This window comes from Triticum aestivum, chromosome 2B (genome assembly GCF_018294505.1).
Source record: "Triticum aestivum cultivar Chinese Spring chromosome 2B, IWGSC CS RefSeq v2.1, whole genome shotgun sequence".
Taxonomy (NCBI): domain Eukaryota; kingdom Viridiplantae; phylum Streptophyta; class Magnoliopsida; order Poales; family Poaceae; genus Triticum; species Triticum aestivum.
In genome coordinates this window covers 117,483,314-117,501,811 of record NC_057798.1, presented here as the reverse complement: position 1 = coordinate 117,501,811, position 18,498 = coordinate 117,483,314, and the positions used below count along the sequence as shown (strand labels likewise).

Genomic DNA, 18,498 nt, shown 5'->3' with positions numbered 1-18,498 from the left:
AGCAAAAAGAAACTTCAGATATGAAGATGTATGGCAATCTCATAGCCAGTACGACCAGCTAGTCCGTAACTTGTGGCAAGTTGGCGCTGGTCAGAGAGGGTTACAAGGAGTCGTGGAAGCACTGGGGACAGTGCAGAAAGATCGGGGAGCCTGGGAAGAGTGAGAGTTCGGAAATCTCCAAAAGAAAGTCCGCTGCCTCCAGAAATGCCTAGACCGTTTGAGGAGCGTCTCGATGGGCCGAGGGCCTGTTGGCTTGATGTAAGCCCGGATTTTTTGGTCTCTTGCCTGCGGGCGGATTGTAACACTATGATTCTAAGTTAATAAAGTTCCTGAGTTCGATGCTAAAAAAAACCTAACTGGCCAAAGGCCCATTGACACCTAATCCGTTTACGCCCCAAAGGCCCGTTGGAACAAAACGTGATTTAAGCGGCCACCTCTCCATTTGCGGAGAAGGCGAGTGACTATCGCCTCTATCCCCAAAATTTTGAGTTTCGTTTCAAACGCGGCAAGAACTCAACACCATTTCGGCGGATCTCTCGGTAAGTTCGATCCCTTCCTCCCTCCCTCCGATCCCCTTCCCCATAAGCGCATCCCTCCATGGATTTCCCTGCATAATCTTCACGCTGGGCGTCCCTGAACCTGCGCTTAGGCCATCTGCTCGACGAAATGCACCGGACGACCACCCAGCGCTGGGGGCCGTGCCGCCGCACCGACCAGGCGCCAGGCTCCGGCGCCGTCGCGGTCGACCGCCTCAGCGCCCTCCTGGACGCGCTCCTGCACCACGTCATGTCGTTCCTCAAGGCGTGGGAGGCGGTGCCCACCTGCGTGCTCGCGCGCCGGTGGCGCCACCTCTGTGAGTCCGCGCCCTGCGTCGACCTCCGCCTGCACTACATGAGCCGTGACGGTGACCCGCCGCAGGAATTCCGCGACTTCGTGCACCGCCTTTTCCTCCTCCGCGACGTGTCAGCGCCGGTGGACACGCTCCGCCTGCAGCCCAGCGACGAGGACGCTGGCTTCAACGAGGAGCACGCCAGCATCTGGATCAGGGCTGCTCTCAAGCGCAAGGCGCGGCTTATTCACCTTGCTGGGCATCACAAGAGAGCCACATCGTTGGACGGTGTGCCCTTTGTTTCGTGCCACCTCAAGATCTTGAAGTTGTCCTACGCCAGGCTCGATGACAGTGTCCTCCGACAGCTTTCTGCTAGTTGCAAATCCTTGGAAGAACTGGATCTCAAGGATTGCTTGCTGACAGGCCCTGGGATTGTGTCCGCCTCTTTGAAGACCTTAATCATGCTTAAGTGCAAGTTCAATTCGGGCTTCTCCATTGCAGCTCCCAACCTCGTACTTCTGCGCCTCATCACACCTTATGTCCAAGTTCCGTCATTTACCGACTTTGGGTCACTGGTCACAGCCACTATCTTACTTGATGACCATTTCTTGAGCAATGAATTTGAACACATCAGCGATAAAGATGACTGTGATGAAACTACTGATGACGACGACAATGATGATAAGAGGAGCTATAGGATTCATGATGCCTCTTCCTTGAGTGATGATGATGATGCTTTTGACAAGTTTGGATATGGATATGGTTTTCCTGAAGAAAGATATGGGCACAGTCGTTACAAGGATAATTATAATTATGGTAGCGATATTGATAGTGATGACAATACCTATGAATACGGTGAGATCGCAAATGATGCAAAGTATGGCTATAAAGGTAAAGGGAAGCTTTCCAGTGAAGATGGTAACTATGGAAAAATCAGTGGTGGAAATTATACTAGTAATAATATTCTAGGTGGCCATCATATGCTTGAGAGCCTTTCCACAGCTACGAGTTTGGAGTTGTTAACTGATGCTGGAGAGGTATAGCTGTCACCATCTTTTACTGATTTATCTTTTTCCTCTCTTATTTTCTATTTATATTTTCCTTGGCATGGCCATAGTTATAATGTGGGACATTTTTTCCTGGATGTTTCACATTGAAATGCCGGGTTCCCTCCAATAGAACACATGTGTCGAATGAGCACATTTCTGACCTTCTGCTCTGGTGTAGTACTAGTTTGTTTAATCATCAATTGTAGCTTCAAGGGAGTATTACTCATCAATTATGTTCTCATAGAAACTTTGCTATTTTTCTCTTTGTTGCAACAGTGTATCTTTTCAACAGATTAGCTATATATATTCAGTTTTTATAAGAGTGTCTAAGGCCGATGTTCCTTCAGTTACTAGAAAAGAAAGATGAATGAAATGAAACCAATACGTGCTACTCTTCTAGCAATACATCACTATATGATAGATGTTGTTTTCCCTTCTTTTTTGAGATGGGTTTCTTTTTCCTGTTGAATAAACCATCCATATGCAGTTTTTACTGTGAGATGTTGATTCGAGTTACTACCGTTCTTTGCTGAATACTCTTTTGTCTGCATTATGAAGGTGGTTCTGACTAGGGAATTGAGAAGGTGTCCAACTTTTAGCAACCTGAAGACCCTGTCCCTTGGTGAATGGTGTATGGCTGCTGATTTCGATGCATTAATTTTCTTGCTACAGCATTCACCTAATATAAAGAGGCTTTTTCTCCAACTCAAATTGGTATGTGTGATTACATATTTGGTGTATGCTACTTGATCCTTGACTTCATTGTTCTTAGTTTTTTAGTATCTGATCGCACACTTAATGACAATTTGGTTAATGTGCTAAAGAACTTTAGCACAAGGAAGGCATTGGAAACAGGTATCAAACTACAGGGAAGACCATTTACTTGCAAAGAACTTAGAATGGTGAAGATCAAATGTTCAAAGGATGATGGGAGAGTCCACACCTTGGCACATATGTTCAGGGCAAATGGTATACCACTAGAGAATATTTATGTGTGTCGGAGCGGGAATGCTTGTGAGTCATACCTTTTCTTCATATACCATTTCGTATTTACTTGCAATATCAGTATTTCCTTACTGGTTTATATGTTCATATGCTATTTACTGAGATGTAAAGAGCGCATTGCCTTGTTCCTGAAAAGCTAAATATGTATAAATGGGCATATAATCTGCTTAGTGTATTCATCGATATTCTGTTACATGAGAAGTGTATTCTGTAAAATTAAAAGATGTTCTTTCGTACATGGTCCTAATCTACAGTCATCTACTTTTTGATATTTCTACCAGATCTCCGTGGCCGGAAGTTTATGAGGGACCTCGCCAAGCAAGAACTGGATGAATGTGGGGACGACTGGATGTAACATCCAGAAGTTTACGAGGGGTCTTCTAGATATTAAATCCTGCCGGCGATCGACCATCCATTATGTAGTAGCAAGGTGCAGTAAGAACCCTTGATCTCCATGCAGTACTGATGATGCTTTCAAAGCTTCACCCGATCTTTTGACGTCCTTTTTAGTAGCATGGGCTACAAATCGTTGGGATGTTCTTCCTATACTATAAACTAGTTCATCTGTGTGGTCTGTAGTAAAATTTGCTTTCTTAAAAGAACAGAAAAATAAATTATGGATGCCCCGTGCCTGAATTGTGGTGCAGCTGAGATTCGCTTTGTTATTTCACTCCGACAGTATGACTGTAGGGTTTTTTATCTTCGGAAGTTTAATACAGTTGTATATTGAAATTAATGAAAATTTGAAAATTTGAAATGCGTTTCACATGAAGTGAAAAGGAAATACACTTCATATACAACAGGTTGAATATTGAAGTAAACTTGATGCTCTGCAATCATGTGTGCCTACAACTATGAGCGGCGAGGTATTTTCTCTCAGAATAACAAATACTAACACCTGAAAAAATACACTGCATTTTTGTTGTTGAAAAAGGACACTGTTAATAACATGGTGAATTTCACTTTTTACCCATTGTTTGTGTATTTGTGATAGTATTTGCCCCATTTAAATTTTCGGCCACATCGTACCCAAAATTGCTGTGTTGTGTCGTGTTTAACCCAATTTAACACTTTGCTCTGATTTTAACCAGTTGGGCCCCCTTGTCAAGATGATGTGTGTGATGGCCAGTATTCCAACTAGGTGTCTAGGAAGCGTAAACCAGATGGGACTATCCTCTACCCACCTAATCGGACTTGCGCCCCCGTCCACCTAATTGGCAAAACCTTGCCCCATGGCAAATCTTGTTTTGGTTGTCGCCCGACGGCTCCTCTTTGCCGCCCTTTATTCTCTCTGTCCCACCGCTTGTGGTCCAATAGAGTGAGTCTGGCTTGACCAAACCAGAAAATATGGTGCAGAGCCAGGGTGGTTTTATGGGTTGTGCTGGCGAGATATAAGAGCAACTCTAGCAGAGTGGTCATAACCGTGCATTTGAAAAGCGGCGTGAGCGTGGCGCCCATTTCTGCCTAGGCTGCCATCGACATTCAGTCAAAATACTCAAGGGCGGTGGGTAGGCGGGCACGGACGACGACTGATTTAGCCTTACGGTGCGCGTCATCCTCGATTCACTTGAAGTAGTCCCACATCCTCCCCCAGAACCCTCTTTCGGTGTGGACCTCTTTGGTCTTGCTAGGGAGGACGTGACTACATCGACATGGTCGATGAGATTGAGTGTGGCGGCAGGGGTGGAGAGGGCAGGGTGGCGGCCGGTGAAGGGGGCGGTGAGGTGAGTGTGTTGGCAATGGGGATGGGGGAGAGAGGTTAAATGTGGTGCTGATGGCAAAGGTAATAGGTCCATATACCCGCGAAATGGGTGTGTTCCGGCTGGAAATTGGGGTTGATTTGCCACATGCCGGAGGGGAACGTGACGAAGAGCATTAGTTGGCACTCTTCCAGGTGGATACGTGGTTGCAACATTGTCAGGGCGGAAGCGGCAACTGCACGGGCGACAACGTCATTGATCGGGCTGCATGCGGGAGGAAGAGACCGAGCCAAAAGTTTCCTCCCGCTCGAGCAGTTGGTGGATGACGCATGCTCCAAACCAATGACCCACATTATTTGAAGGGTTGAATATGGAGCACCCTTCAATGCAGGCCGAAGACTGGATGACGAGTATACTAAAATGACATTCTCAATCAAAAGTCGCCATATTGGTCGGGCGACTGCTATAGAATCTGTCTCTTAGTCGCAAAAATAGAAAACTGGAAGCTGGACCACTAGATTGAGGATGGATGGCACAGATTCAATGGGACGGATGTGTACGCAGAAATGCACGCTTCTGTGCAAAAAGGACCCTTGTTTCTAACAAATTTGCTCCCGTAATAGTCCTAGCACTGATTGGAAAGGAGGTAGCGAAACGAAAAAGGGCAAGTGTTGACCTAAGACGTGAAATGACGAAAATGCCCTCGGCGGGGCAGAGAAATAACAGGCGGTGGCACGCTGGAGGGCACAACACTAATTGCGGCAGTGTTTTTGGTTTGATCCGACGGTTGAGGTCTTCCGGGAGCGAGATCGAATGGTCGAAAACGCATCAAGAAATCGATCCGACGACCGAGAGTGCCCAAGCTCTAGAGCGCAGGGGCGCCCACGGTTCTTATTTCAGGATTTGCTCCCGTGATAGTCTCATCTGACCATCTCCCTTGTTGCTTCACGGCAGCGCTCCAGATCTGGTGCCAAGCGCATCCCTTCCATTCCCCAGCTACTCCGACTCAAGGCCGCCATCAGACATCACGCCCCACATCTCCGAGCGGCAACTGGCTGTCGTCGCCACGGTGAGCTCCACGGCGGGGCTGGGCCCCGCCGGCGTAGGTGCCTTCGAGGCACCGCATGACGTTCACCGTGCCCGCCTCCGGCACATCTATGACGTGGATGAGCTCACGCCGTCCGCGCCCAAGCTGCAAGGTGGCCACCTCTCCCCTTCTTTCCTTTCCGGCAACGCCGCCCATAATGTACAATCATTTTATTACTATTTTGGGTAGTGGATTTGGAGAATTTGTGACATTCCACTCCGCAGTTTGTTTGTGTCAGTTTCCTTAACAAACGGCAACGCACTCCATATCCTTTGATGAAGGTTTAAAAACCTTCAACTTTGTACTACAAGTCAGGCTCATGTACTAGTGCATGCTTGTACAGGAACCAATCAAGTGCTTCTGCTAGCTCTTGTGTACGTGAGTGTCTCTTGGCGGAATTCACTTTTGGCCATCTCAAGCCGACTCTCTTGGTATGTTATGTTCCGTTCCATCATTCAAAATCCTGACTGACAAGGCTGAGCCCCGTGGTGTCGCTAAACCTGCATGCAGATCTTCGGCTCGAGCCGAAATGCACCGGAGCACCACCCAGCGCCCGGGCCACCGCCGCGGCGCCGGCCGGGCTGCCGCCAAGCGCGACCGCCTCAGCACCCTCCCGGACGAGCTCCTGCACCACATCATGTCATTCTTGAAGGCATGGGAGGTGGTCCGCACCTGCGTACTTGCGCGGCGGTGGCGCCACCTCTGGGCGTCCGTGCCCTGCGTCGATCTCCGCGTGCGCCCCTCCACTGGCCGCTACGGCGACCCGCCTGAGAAGTTCCGCGACTTCGTGCACCGGCTCTTCCTCCTACGTGAAGCGTCAGCTCCCGTGGTCATGCTCCGCCTGCGGTCGAGCGACGAAGAAGCAGGCTTCACCGATGATGACGCCAGCGTGTGGATGAGGGCCGCCATCAAGCGCAACGCGCGGGTTATCCATCTCACCGGGCGTTGCTCGGAGATCGCGTCGTTGGACCGCGTGTCGTTCATCTCTTGCCACCTCAAGGTCTTGAAGTTGTCGTATGCCATGCTTGACTACAGGATCCTCAGGCAGCTTTCTTCTAGTTGCACGTCTTTGGAAGTACTAGGTCTGAAGGATTGCTTGGTGGCGGGCCCTAGGATTGTGTCCGTCTCTTTGAAGACTTTAATCATGCTCGAATGCGAGATCAGTTGTGCCTTCTCCATTGCTGCTCCGAACCTCCTACTTCTGCACCTCATCACACCTTACGTCCGAGTCCCATCATTCAAGAATTTGGGGTCACTTGTCACAGCTACTATCATACTTGATGACTCTTTCTTGGGTGATGACAATGAATACATCAGTGATGAAGATTACTGTGATGGAACTACTGATGACGACGGGGATGATAGCGACTACAATGATTGGACAGAGAGCTCGAAGATTCATGAAGAGTCTTCCTTGAGTGATAATGTTGGATATGATGATTTTATAAGGTTTGGATATGGACATGGTTTTGCTGAAGGAATTTACAGGCATGATCATCACACGGATAATTATAATTATGGTGGTGATATCAACAACGATGACAATACCTATGCATACAGTGAGATTGCAAATGATGCAAAGTATGGCTACAAAGGTAAAGGCCTGATTTCCAGTAAAGACAGTATCTATGGTGGATATAGAGAATGCAATGATACGAAGATTTTAGGTGGTCGTCATATTCTTCAGAGTCTTTCAAGTGCTAGAACTTTGGAGTTGTTGACTGATGCTAGAGAGGTAGAGCTGTCACCACCTTTTACTATTTTGTCTATCTTCGAGTATATATGAAGATTTCCTTGATATAGCCATAATTGTGTTTTTTCTTAACAACTTTTTTTGATGTTTGCAAAAGAAATTTATGTTGCTCCCAACAGAATACATATGTACAATGAGCACATTTCTTACATAAGTAGCACCACCTGGTTAGAAAGGCACAGTTGACTTGGAGAAGAGTTCAGATCAAGAAATTAGTAGTAGCTCATTTCATCATCAAATGTAGTAGGTGAAATCAATGAGATATGGAAGTATGAAGCTTCAAGAGAGCATTATATATTATTTCAGATTATTGTTTGTTATTTTTTACATTCTTGAAGTAGTGTATCTTTTTAAATGATTACTGTTCAAAGCGTTGTGTAATTAACTATTTTGAGTCTGCGTACCAAATAGGTACTAATCATGGTAACACATCACTATATGTCTTAATTTCTTTCTCGTGGTTGGTATGTTTGTTTTCTTCTCTGCATATTAAACAAACCTATTGTATTCAATATATAAAATATAAAATCGATTCAAATTACTATGTTTAGTTGCTGAATACTCATGTTATGTGCAATGTGTAGGTTGTTCTGAGTAGGGAACTGAATACATGTCCAAATTTTGGCAACCTGAAGACCCTATCTCTTGGTGAATGGTGTATGACTGCAGACTTTGATGCATTAATTTTCTTGCTGTAGCACTCACCTAATATACAGAAGCTCTTTCTCCAACTTAAAATTGTATGTGTAATTACATATTTGGGGCTTATGCTTACTTGATTATATTTTAGTTTTGAGTATTTTAGCGCATGCTTAACAACAACTTTTTTATCTGCAAAAGAACTTCAATGCCAGAGAGGCATCAGAAACACGTATCAAACTACGGGGAAGATCATTTACTTGCAAAGATCTTCGAATGGTGAAGATCACATGCTCAAAGGATGATGGGAGAGTCCATAAGCTGGCAAATTTGTTTATGGCAAATGGTATACCAGTCGAGAAAATTTATGTGCGCCACAGCGGGAGTGCTTGTGAGTCATACCTTCTCTTCAGATAGCATTTTGTATTTATTTTCATTATCAGTACTTTTACTTGCTTGTATGTTCCTGTGCTATTTGCTGACGGATATCGACTGCATACTTTCTTGTTCCGCTTTCCCTGAAAAGCCACATGCTTTTATGTGCATATATAATCTGCTTAATGTCTTGTCCCCATTCTGTTAAATTGGAAGTATGTTTTGCTAACTTAACTATGTTCCTTCTGTACATGATCCTAGACTACACACTTATACACTCCCTGATATTTCTACCAGATCTCCGCAACCAGAAGCAGAAGAAGGAGTTCTGGGGAATGTAATATCCAACATCATCATGAGCAACTGATCGTGCTCTCAAAGCTGCGCTGGGTTTCTTGATTGCCTCTTTTTTGGTAACATTGATGCCGTTGGTGATAATTGGATCGTTGGAATGTTGTTGCCGGTGGGATAAGCTAAGAACTTCATCTAGTAGTAGGTCTAGCCTCTAGTACAACTTTGCTTTGTTCCTGGAACGGATATGAATGCTCGTCGTTTGAATGCTTCAGACTTGAGAATGGTGCATCTGAGTCTGTCATGCGTTGTGCTATGCTCCAGTAAGCATTGATCCTGTGGTGAGTTATAGGCGGCTTTAGTACCATGCAAATTCTGATGTTGTGTAAAAGGAAATGAACCTTCATTCCGATTCCGGCGATGAAGGTTTACATTGTTGTCTAACTATTCAGATTTCGGTGCTGGGAATGTCATGATATGAATTAAACACACTAATCAGTTTGATTTTAGGATTGCTTGCCACCATATATATCATAGTTGGCTCAAATAAATGCAAATATGCTTAGTCTTCACTGCAACCGGCCACGGGAGGGTGGAAGCGAACGACTTTCTGAGCAACAGCAATGGATCATGGCGCACCACACGGGGCAAAACCGAGCAACCATAGACGGGTGGCAACAACATATTTGATGCCCTGTGGAATGGTAGACTAAAAATGAATCTTTATTTTTCCATATCCACGCATGACTATTTGTTTCCTCCCCATGAAAAAAATATGGACAGTGATATTTGGCAACAGTGTGCCCGATAGAAAATGTACCATACCAACCTATCGATCACCCGCCAGCTTACCAGGCCGATCACCCGCCAGCTTACCAGGTCGATCACCGTACAAGGCCCAACAGAAAATGCCATCCCCCACGACGCAATTTCCAAATCGCAACTTTCCCCCACCCCGTTACCTCCCACGCAAGTATACCCTCTCTCACCCTCCCCACCACCCACACGCCCCTCCCCCCTACACAGCTGTTCAAAATCAACACCAAAAACCTAGCCCTCCTCCAGATCTGGATCAAACCAGAGCAAATCATCAGGGAAAGCGGCGAAAATTACCAGGGATACGGCGAAGAAATCACCAGGCAACATCACCTAACCCTGGTAAGAATCAAGACTCATCCAAAATCTCCAAAAAAATCTGCTTAATACAAAGACTTACCCCACCCCCACCCCACCCCCTCCCAATCTGTGCAAAAATTACCATCCTTCCACCTCATGGAAACAGAATAAGCAAACTTCTCTCATAATTCTGCCTGCAGTGACTTACCAATCAACTAAGTGCAAAATTACCAACCCCTCGTAGTTTTTGTTACCAACTTTATGCAACATAACAAAGTACCAAAAAAATACCCCATTTCCTTGCTACAAAAAACATAGATTTTGTGTCTACCATGGAAAAATAAAGACAGATAAAGGAAAGAGAAACCTTTATTGATCACAAAAATCATTCTCTCATACAATGGAAAATGCTTTGCAAAAAAGGTTCATTTTTAGTCTACAGTAATGTTATACTGCATGAAGTAAACAAGTTATCAATCTGTACATAGGAAAAGTTATCATCCACTTTAGCTAAGTACAAACATTGGATAAAAAAAAGTGGTGTCTTTTAATGCAGATGCTCATGTTGTACTGTAATTGTCCTGTTTAGTGTTCTTCCCAATCACCCTTGCGATTCTTGCCTTCAAACAACTTTGTAAAGAGTAAACAAAACAATGAGTTTCAGAAAAAAAAAGTCAACATGTGTAAATGTATACTAACGTGCAAATGTAAAAACAATCAAGCAGAAGTAGATAATGGATGCTAGCAGAGGAGATAATGCAGAAGATGGTGGAGGAGGGAGAATGCATGAAGAGGACGATGTAGCGCGCACACCAAGCAACAATTCCGCATACCCAAACATCATGGAAACAGGTAAAATTACCAACATTATTGTTTACATATCATCATGGAATGAAAAACCCAGTTTTATACTTTATTGTTGAAGTGGGTTTGAAAATTACCAGCATTGCTACACACATATTACCAGGTTCAAAAATAATGCAAATTACTAGGTTTTTTAGGCAGAAAGAAACTTTACTGTTGAAGTGGGTTTGAAAATTACCAGCATTGGTGCACTCATATTACCAGGTTCAAAGTATGCAAATTACCAGGGTTGTTTAGGTAGAAAAGAAAGATTCATTCACTAAATCTTCAGAAAACTACCATGATGGAAAACTATTATTTATCATGCAATATTCCACTAATCTACCAGGTCAAATTGCAGGTGCTCGGGCAATCAGCGCAAACAACAGCTTGCCCAGTGGTGGAACAAATGCACATAGTGCTGGAACAAATGCAAACACAGGAGCTGGGAGCCTTGGAGAGCAGACAATAAGCAAACCAACAACTCTAGAATCTGCTGGGATCGATGCTGATATGGAAGGAAGGAACATGGAGGCATATTTCACACCTAAGCCACCTTTACAAGGGACAAAATTTGACACCCTGGAGAGCGCACGTGACCACTACAACATCTACGCGGGAAGGACTGGCTTTGCAATTAGGCAGCAATTCAAGAAAGAGAGGGTTGATGGAACTATAAGCAGGGTGCTCCTAGTTTGTACCAAATATGGCAAACAACGTAGGGACAGGGATGAGCTGCAAGATGTGGAGAACCCAGCCAGCATTGTCAACAAGAGGAAAAAAGAGAAAGGGTCAAATCGCACTCAGTGGTCAAACTTCCCAAAAGGTCACCCATCCTCACACTTCTCTGGCCCAAGCACGCTTAACTTCAGAGTTCTATTCAACCCCAGCAACAGCTCACTTCACAGGCACTTGTGATATATCTAGCATATCAATCCTATTATACCTTGTTGATGTCTAGGACTTTGTTCATGTTCATGATTATGATGAAATTTTGAAAAATATTTCAAACTTCCTGGTCATATTACGTATCATTTTTTGAAAAAAAATCAAAAAAAATATTTCAAAACCAATTTTTTTTCTTACCAGTGGCGCACCACATCCACGGTGCACCACTAGTAAGTTTGATTTTTTTTTGAATTTTTTGACTCTAGATCTTGAAAGCCCCGTAACTTTTTTCTGTTATGTATTTGGGGATTTTGAAAATGTTTAACGGGGTTCCTCCGGTTAAATTTGGATGTAACTTTTCGAGTAGATGATTTTTCATACAAAAAACTTTTTAATCCGAGTTCGTATGCAAAAGTTATGCCCATTTTACAAATTTCCAGAGAGATTTTGCAAATAAAGTCGAAATTCATATTTATAAATTTTCCCAACAACTAGACCACATATCACATGGGAAACTTATTTTCTTTTATTTTTTTGACATTTCCATCATTTTCTTTTATTTTTTTAAAACTAAAAAGGCGGTCCAGGGGGGGTGCATTCGGTGTTGGGACAAGTTAGTAATGGCGCACCACCCCACGGTGCGTCATTACTAGTTAAACTAGTAATGGCGCACCACACCCACGGTGCGCCATTACTAGTTTTGAAAAAAAATGAATTTTTTTTAATTTGTTTTTGAAAAAAACTTAGTAATGGCGCACCAGCGGACAATGCGCCATTACTAGTTAAAACTAGTAATGGCGCACCGTCCACAGGTGCGCCATTACTAACAATTTTTTTACTTTTTTTTCAAAACTACTAATGGCGCACGGTGGGTGTGGTGCGCCATTACTATGTCAACTAGTAATGGCGCACTATCCCACGGTGCGCCATTAGTAACAATTTTTTTTACAAAACTTCTAATGGCGCACCTGTATGTGGTGCGCCATTGCTATATACTAATGGCGCACCACACATGTGGTGCGCCATTAGTGTCCATTTCATCTATAGTCGTTTTCCTAGTAGTGCCCTAACAAAATTCTTATCATCACATCGGTACACTCCGAAGGAGGAGCAGGACTTCTTGAGGGTTCTGCACGGATGCAACATTGAGACTGCGAGGCAGATGCAGCTGATGTCATGGTTCTACGGAAGCGCTCAAGACGTACCCTACACGACACAAGATATTGCTAATCAACGAGCTAAGTTCTTCTTAGAGCATCGGCACGCGGACGTTGGGAGCACAATTTCATACTTCCAAGATATGAGGGCCAAAGATTCATATTTCTATTGGAGAATCAAACATGATGATGAGGACATGGTTGAGAACTTGTTTTGGATAGATGGTGCATCACGCAGGGCATATGCAAAATATAATGATTGTTTATCGTTCGACACGACATACATGACAAACATGTACAAGATGTCGTATGCACCATTCATTGGAATTAACAACCATGGTCAATCCATCCAGTTTGGGTGTGGCTTCGTTCGAAACGAACTAAACGAGAACTTTGTGTGGCTGTTTAACACATTCCTCCATGCAAATGGGTGGTGTTTCCCCAAAAAACATCAACACAGACCAGGACTTTGCAATGAGGAGTGCGATCGACAAGGTCTTCTTGAACATAATACACAGAAACTGCCGCTGGCATATAATGAAGAAGGCACAAGAGAAACTTGGAAAGCTTATGGCTGATGATAAACCACTAAACAAAGCGTTCAAAGACTGTGTCGACAACAGCTTGACTGGTACGTACCAACTCTGTTGACCCATTTTAATTACCATCCAGCAAACTTGAGAAACCATATGAAATTGTGTGATGCACAAGTTGCCATGCTTAGCGTACCATGTGTAGGTCTGCACAAGTTACCATGATCTTGTTGGTTATATTACCAGGAGGCAGTTTCATTGGAACAACATCAAATTACAAAGGAAAAAATGTGTGGACATGTAATCACCATCGGGTACAAACACTACATATGTTGACACCAACTATTGGTTTAGAAAAGTTACCAGACTAGGTGTAAGACAAACAAAGAAAAGAAAACTTTCACATATCAAAAAGAACAAAAAAAGATCTGGAAAATTGGTTCCATGAAGTTACCATCTAATAACTATGAAAAGTTACCAGCATACTTGCACTTTAATTACGATTGATTGTGTATGATGTTGTAATTGTCTCATGTTTTGTGTATCACAGAGGAAGAGTTTAAAAACAAATGGTGGGCAATGATGGATAAATATGGACAGACCGACAATGAACATTTTCACTGGCTGTGGGAAAATAGGAAATGTTTGGCCCGGTGTACTATATCAAGCATTTCTTTCCATTCTTGCAGACAACTGCAAGGAGCGAGGGATTCAATGCTGTGCTCAAAAAGTACGTGAACCCCAACAACTTATTGATTGAATTCGCAACTCAATACACTGCAATCCAGGAGAAAGTAATGGTTCCTGTGGCAAAAGAGCAAGTGGACACAATTTACAAAAAGGCAGACATGTATTCATTGAACCCAATCGAGTTGCAGAATATACACACAAAATCTGTTCTCCAAGTTCTAGGTAGAGATGAAGCTAAAGACTTCTTATGGAAGCGACACTTTGCAAGATGGAACCTTCAGGATGTGGTCGCTCCGAGGCATACTACCAAAGTATGGGGATAGGGACTACTATGTGCAGGCGAACAAGGATGAAGGGGTATACTCATGCACTTGCTGCAAGTTTGATCGCGATGGGCTATTGTGCGCACACATACCACGAGTAATGGAACAGATTGGAGTCTACGAGATACCGAGGAGGTATATCCTAGATAGGTGGACATGGGATCCAGAGGAGGATCTTGTTGAGCCTGATTACCAACAGCCAACAGTTAAGAAGGGTATGACAGAGGAAGGAAAAAATATCATGAGATATACATCTATTCTGAATGATTTCAAGGAACAAGCAAAAGATGCTTGCACTACTGACGAAGGGATGGCATTGGCAAGGAAACATGTTAATGCTTTCAGAGACGACATGGATGCGCTAAAAGAGAGGCAGATAAAGAAAGCAAGAAAGGAAAAAGATGAGGGAAAAGAAGCAGAAATGTTTTCTTCACCACCAGGGACTAGTGCCACTGAAGGTGTCCCAGTAGCGCATCAAGGAAGCATTCCTGTCACGCATGTTTCTGGCAATATTTTTCAGTTCCAGGGCTCACATACCAAGGGATCCCAATCATCAAACACAAGAGTGATACTATACCCACCAAAGTCTACTACGAAAGGGCGTCCAAGAGAGAAAAGATTTCAGCACCCATTTGACATTGCAAAACCAAAAAAAGATAGGAAATGTAGAGTGTGCAGGTCGACAGAACATGATAAATGCAAATGTACCTCACCCATACCGCACTGGGAAACTAGAAGTGCAAAAAAGTTAGATGGGCAATGAAGTGCAAGTTATCAATTTACTTATCAATTTTACCCATTTTATTGTGTAAACGATGTTGTGACGCCATGTAATGAAAAGTTATCAGCACTGAAACAGGCAAGTTATCGTCCAAAATGTAATGGGGATTTTCAGAAATGAGAATGAGATTAGTTATCGTTCTTTATTTGTGAGCAAAATGTTATGACGCCATGAAATAGAAAGTTATCAGCAACTGATAAAGTATGTTATCAACACCGACTAACACAAGTTATCACCAAAAAATGTATAAAAAAGATAGTAATCAGCCAAGAAAAAAATGAATAAAACTATCATCGTTACATCAATTCAAACTTATGTTGGTGCAAATTTCTCACCTCAATTACTCCTTGTTGAATAAGTGATAGCGCCATTGCGTGCATTTGTTAAGAGGATGGTCCAGCCACATGCTTGTCAATATCTTCCTCAGCATCGGGATCTGCTCTTAAGTTATTGCCGGGATATTTTTACCATCCCAGAACTCCAAGATCTTGAACGCGAAGAAACAACAATCAGTGTTGTAAGGAGAAAAACAAAAAATGTGTTAAAAGCAAAAAGGTGAACGAACTTTTAAAATGCTACACTACTAAGTTACCCGGTATTTAGATGAAAAAAATGATGGAGTACTAGCCAAAAAAACTAACCAATTGTCCTGTTTGAACACATCGATGTACACAAGATCATAGTCTTGGATCTTCTTACTCGAGTCCTTGTACGCAATCAACCAGGCTTTTTTAATACCATTCATAAGCTTCGTCGCATGTGTGATGAGCGAAGGGCTATCTTATGGGCGAAGAGAATCAAGAACTTCAAATCATTTTGCCTTGAGATTAAGGCACAAGACATACGAATGCTCGTCCTTTGGTAGAGGTCCCAACTTTTGCAGTGTTGAAAACAGAAGCTGTTAAAAAAATATGAACACATGAACACAAGAAGTTACCAATGCATTTACAGTTAAAAAGGCAAAGTTATCAGAACACTGACAACGTACGTTACCAGTATGCATACATGAAAGTTACCACAGAGAAGTAACATAACTAGGTACCAGCTAAAATTCTTTAGTGGTATGATGTGTGACAAAACCAAATTAACAGCCTAATAAAATTGCTTGTTATACCAATTAAAAAACAGCTCGTAGGATTTAAAAGTAGAAAAGTATGTAGTTTACATCAAAAAATGTACCTGATTTTGGTGACTAAGTATGTAGTTTACATCACGACGGAAATGTTTGATTAGGAACTTGCTCGTGAAATCACATATGAGAAGATATACTGACAGCAACCATGGAAAGATTATCTTCCCTGGGGGTACAGAATCAAAAAGAGTTCGGATGTGGAGCTCTGAATATTATTCGAAACATGACCACTTTCTATTACACTATTAGCAAGCTCCTCCAATGTGACCCACCGCCCATCGATGTCAATAACCCTAATACTGGAAAGCAAACAAAGAAAAAATATGTTCTCACTCTCACTGATGACTTAAGTAGATATGGGTATGTCTACTTGATGAAACACAAGTCTGAGACCTTTGAAAAGTTTAAGGAATTTCAGAATGAGGTAGAGAATCAACGTGACCAAAAGATAAAATTCTTACGATCAGATCGTGGAGGAGAATATTTAACTCATGAATTTGGTACACACTTAAGGAAATGTGGAATCATTTCATAACTCACGCCGCCTGGAACACCTCAGCGTAACGGTGTGTCCGAACATCGTAATCGCACTCTATTGGATATGGTGCGATCTATGATGTCTCTTACTGATTTACCGCTATCATTTTGGGGATACGCTCTAGAGACAGCTACATTCACTTTAAATAGGGCTCCGTCTAAATCCGTTGAGACGACACCGTATGAATTATGGTTTGGGAAGAAACCTAAGTTGTCGTTTCTAAAAGTTTGGGGATGTGATTCTTATGTCAAGAAACTTCAACCTGAAAAGCTCGAACCCAAGTCGGAAAAATGCGTCTTCATAGGATACCCTAAGGAAACCATTGAGTATACCTTCTACCTTAGATCTGAAGGCAAGATCTTTGTTGCCAAGAATGGATCCTTTCTGGAAAAAGAGTTTCTCTCGAAAGGAGTAAGTGGGAGGAAAGTAGAACTCGATGAAGTACTACCTCTTGAACCGGAAAGTAGTGCAGCTCAAGAAAATGTTCCTGTGGTGCCTACACCGACTGGAGAGGAAATTAATGATGATGATCAAGGTACTTCGGATCAAGTTGCTACTGAACTTTGTAGGTCCACAAGGACACGTTCCACACCAGAGTGGTATGGCAACCCTGTCCTGGAAATCATGTTGTTAGACAACGGTGAACCTTCGAACTATGAAGAAGCAACGGTGGGCCCAGATTCCAACAAATGGCTTGAAGCCATGCAATCCGAGATAGAATACACGTATGAAAACAAAGTATGGACTTTGACAGACTTGCCCGATGATCGGCGAGAGATAGAAAACAAATGGATCTTCAAGAAGAAGATGGACGCGGATGGTAATATTAACATCTATAAAGCTCGACTTGTCGCTAAGGGTTATCGGCAAGTTCAAGGGGTTGACTACGATGAGACTTTCTCTCCCGTAGCGAAGCTGAAGTCCGTCCGAATCATGTTAGCAATTGCCGCATACTATGATTATGAGATATGGCTGATGGACGTCAAAACGGCATTCCTTAATGGCTATCTTAAGGAAGAACTGTATATGATGCAGCCGGAGGGTTTTGTCGATCCTAAGAATGCTAACAAGGTATGCAAGCTCCAGCGATCCATTTATGGGCTGGTGCAAGCATCTCGGAGTTGGAACATTCGCTTTGATGAGATGATCAAAGCGTTTGGGTTTATGCAGACTTATGGAGAAGCTTGCGTTTACAAGAAAGTGAGTGGGAGCTCTGTAGCATTTCTCATATTATATGTAGATGACATACTTTTGATGGGAAATGATATAGAACTTTTGGACATCATTAAGGCCTACTTGAATAAGTGTTTTTGAATGAAGGACCTTGGAGAAGCTGCTCACATATTAGGCATCAAGATCTATAGGGATAGATCGAGACACCTCATAGGTCTTTCACAAAGCACATACCTTGATAAGATATTGAAGAAGTTCAACATGGATCAGTCCAAGAAAGGGTTCTTGCCTGTGTTGCAAGGTGTGAGATTGAGCTCGGCTCAATGCCCGATCATGACAGAAGATAAAGAAGAGATGATTGTCATCCCCTATGCCCCAGCCATAGGATCTATTATGTATACCAGACCAGATGTAAACCTTGCTGTAAGTTTGGTAGGAAGGTACCAAAGTAATCCCGGCAAGGAACACTGGACAGCGGTCAAGAATATCCTAAAGTACCTGAAAAGGATAAATGACATGTTTCTCGTCTATGGAGGTGACGAAGAGCTCGTCGTAAAGGGTTACGTCGACGCTAGCTTCGACACAGATCTGGATGA

At 43.1% G+C, this 18,498-nt stretch overlaps 2 protein-coding genes across 2 annotated transcripts; both read left to right on the top strand.

Moving 5' to 3' along the window:
* Positions 1–406: 406 nt before the first annotated feature.
* Positions 407–3,473, top strand: LOC123043812 (uncharacterized). Its single transcript, XM_044466404.1, has 5 exons — positions 407–539; positions 650–1,866; positions 2,437–2,592; positions 2,703–2,892; positions 3,165–3,473. Exons 2-5 carry the CDS (start codon positions 667–669, stop codon positions 3,236–3,238), a joined length of 1,620 nt encoding a protein of 539 aa, XP_044322339.1. The 5' UTR covers positions 407–539; positions 650–666; the 3' UTR covers positions 3,239–3,473.
* Positions 3,474–6,199: 2,726 nt separating this feature from the next.
* On the top strand, positions 6,200–7,456 carry LOC123039075 (MEIOTIC F-BOX protein MOF-like). The gene has a single exon (XM_044462374.1). It carries the CDS (start codon positions 6,200–6,202, stop codon positions 7,454–7,456), a length of 1,257 nt encoding a protein of 418 aa, XP_044318309.1.
* Positions 7,457–18,498: the final 11,042 nt, after the last annotated feature.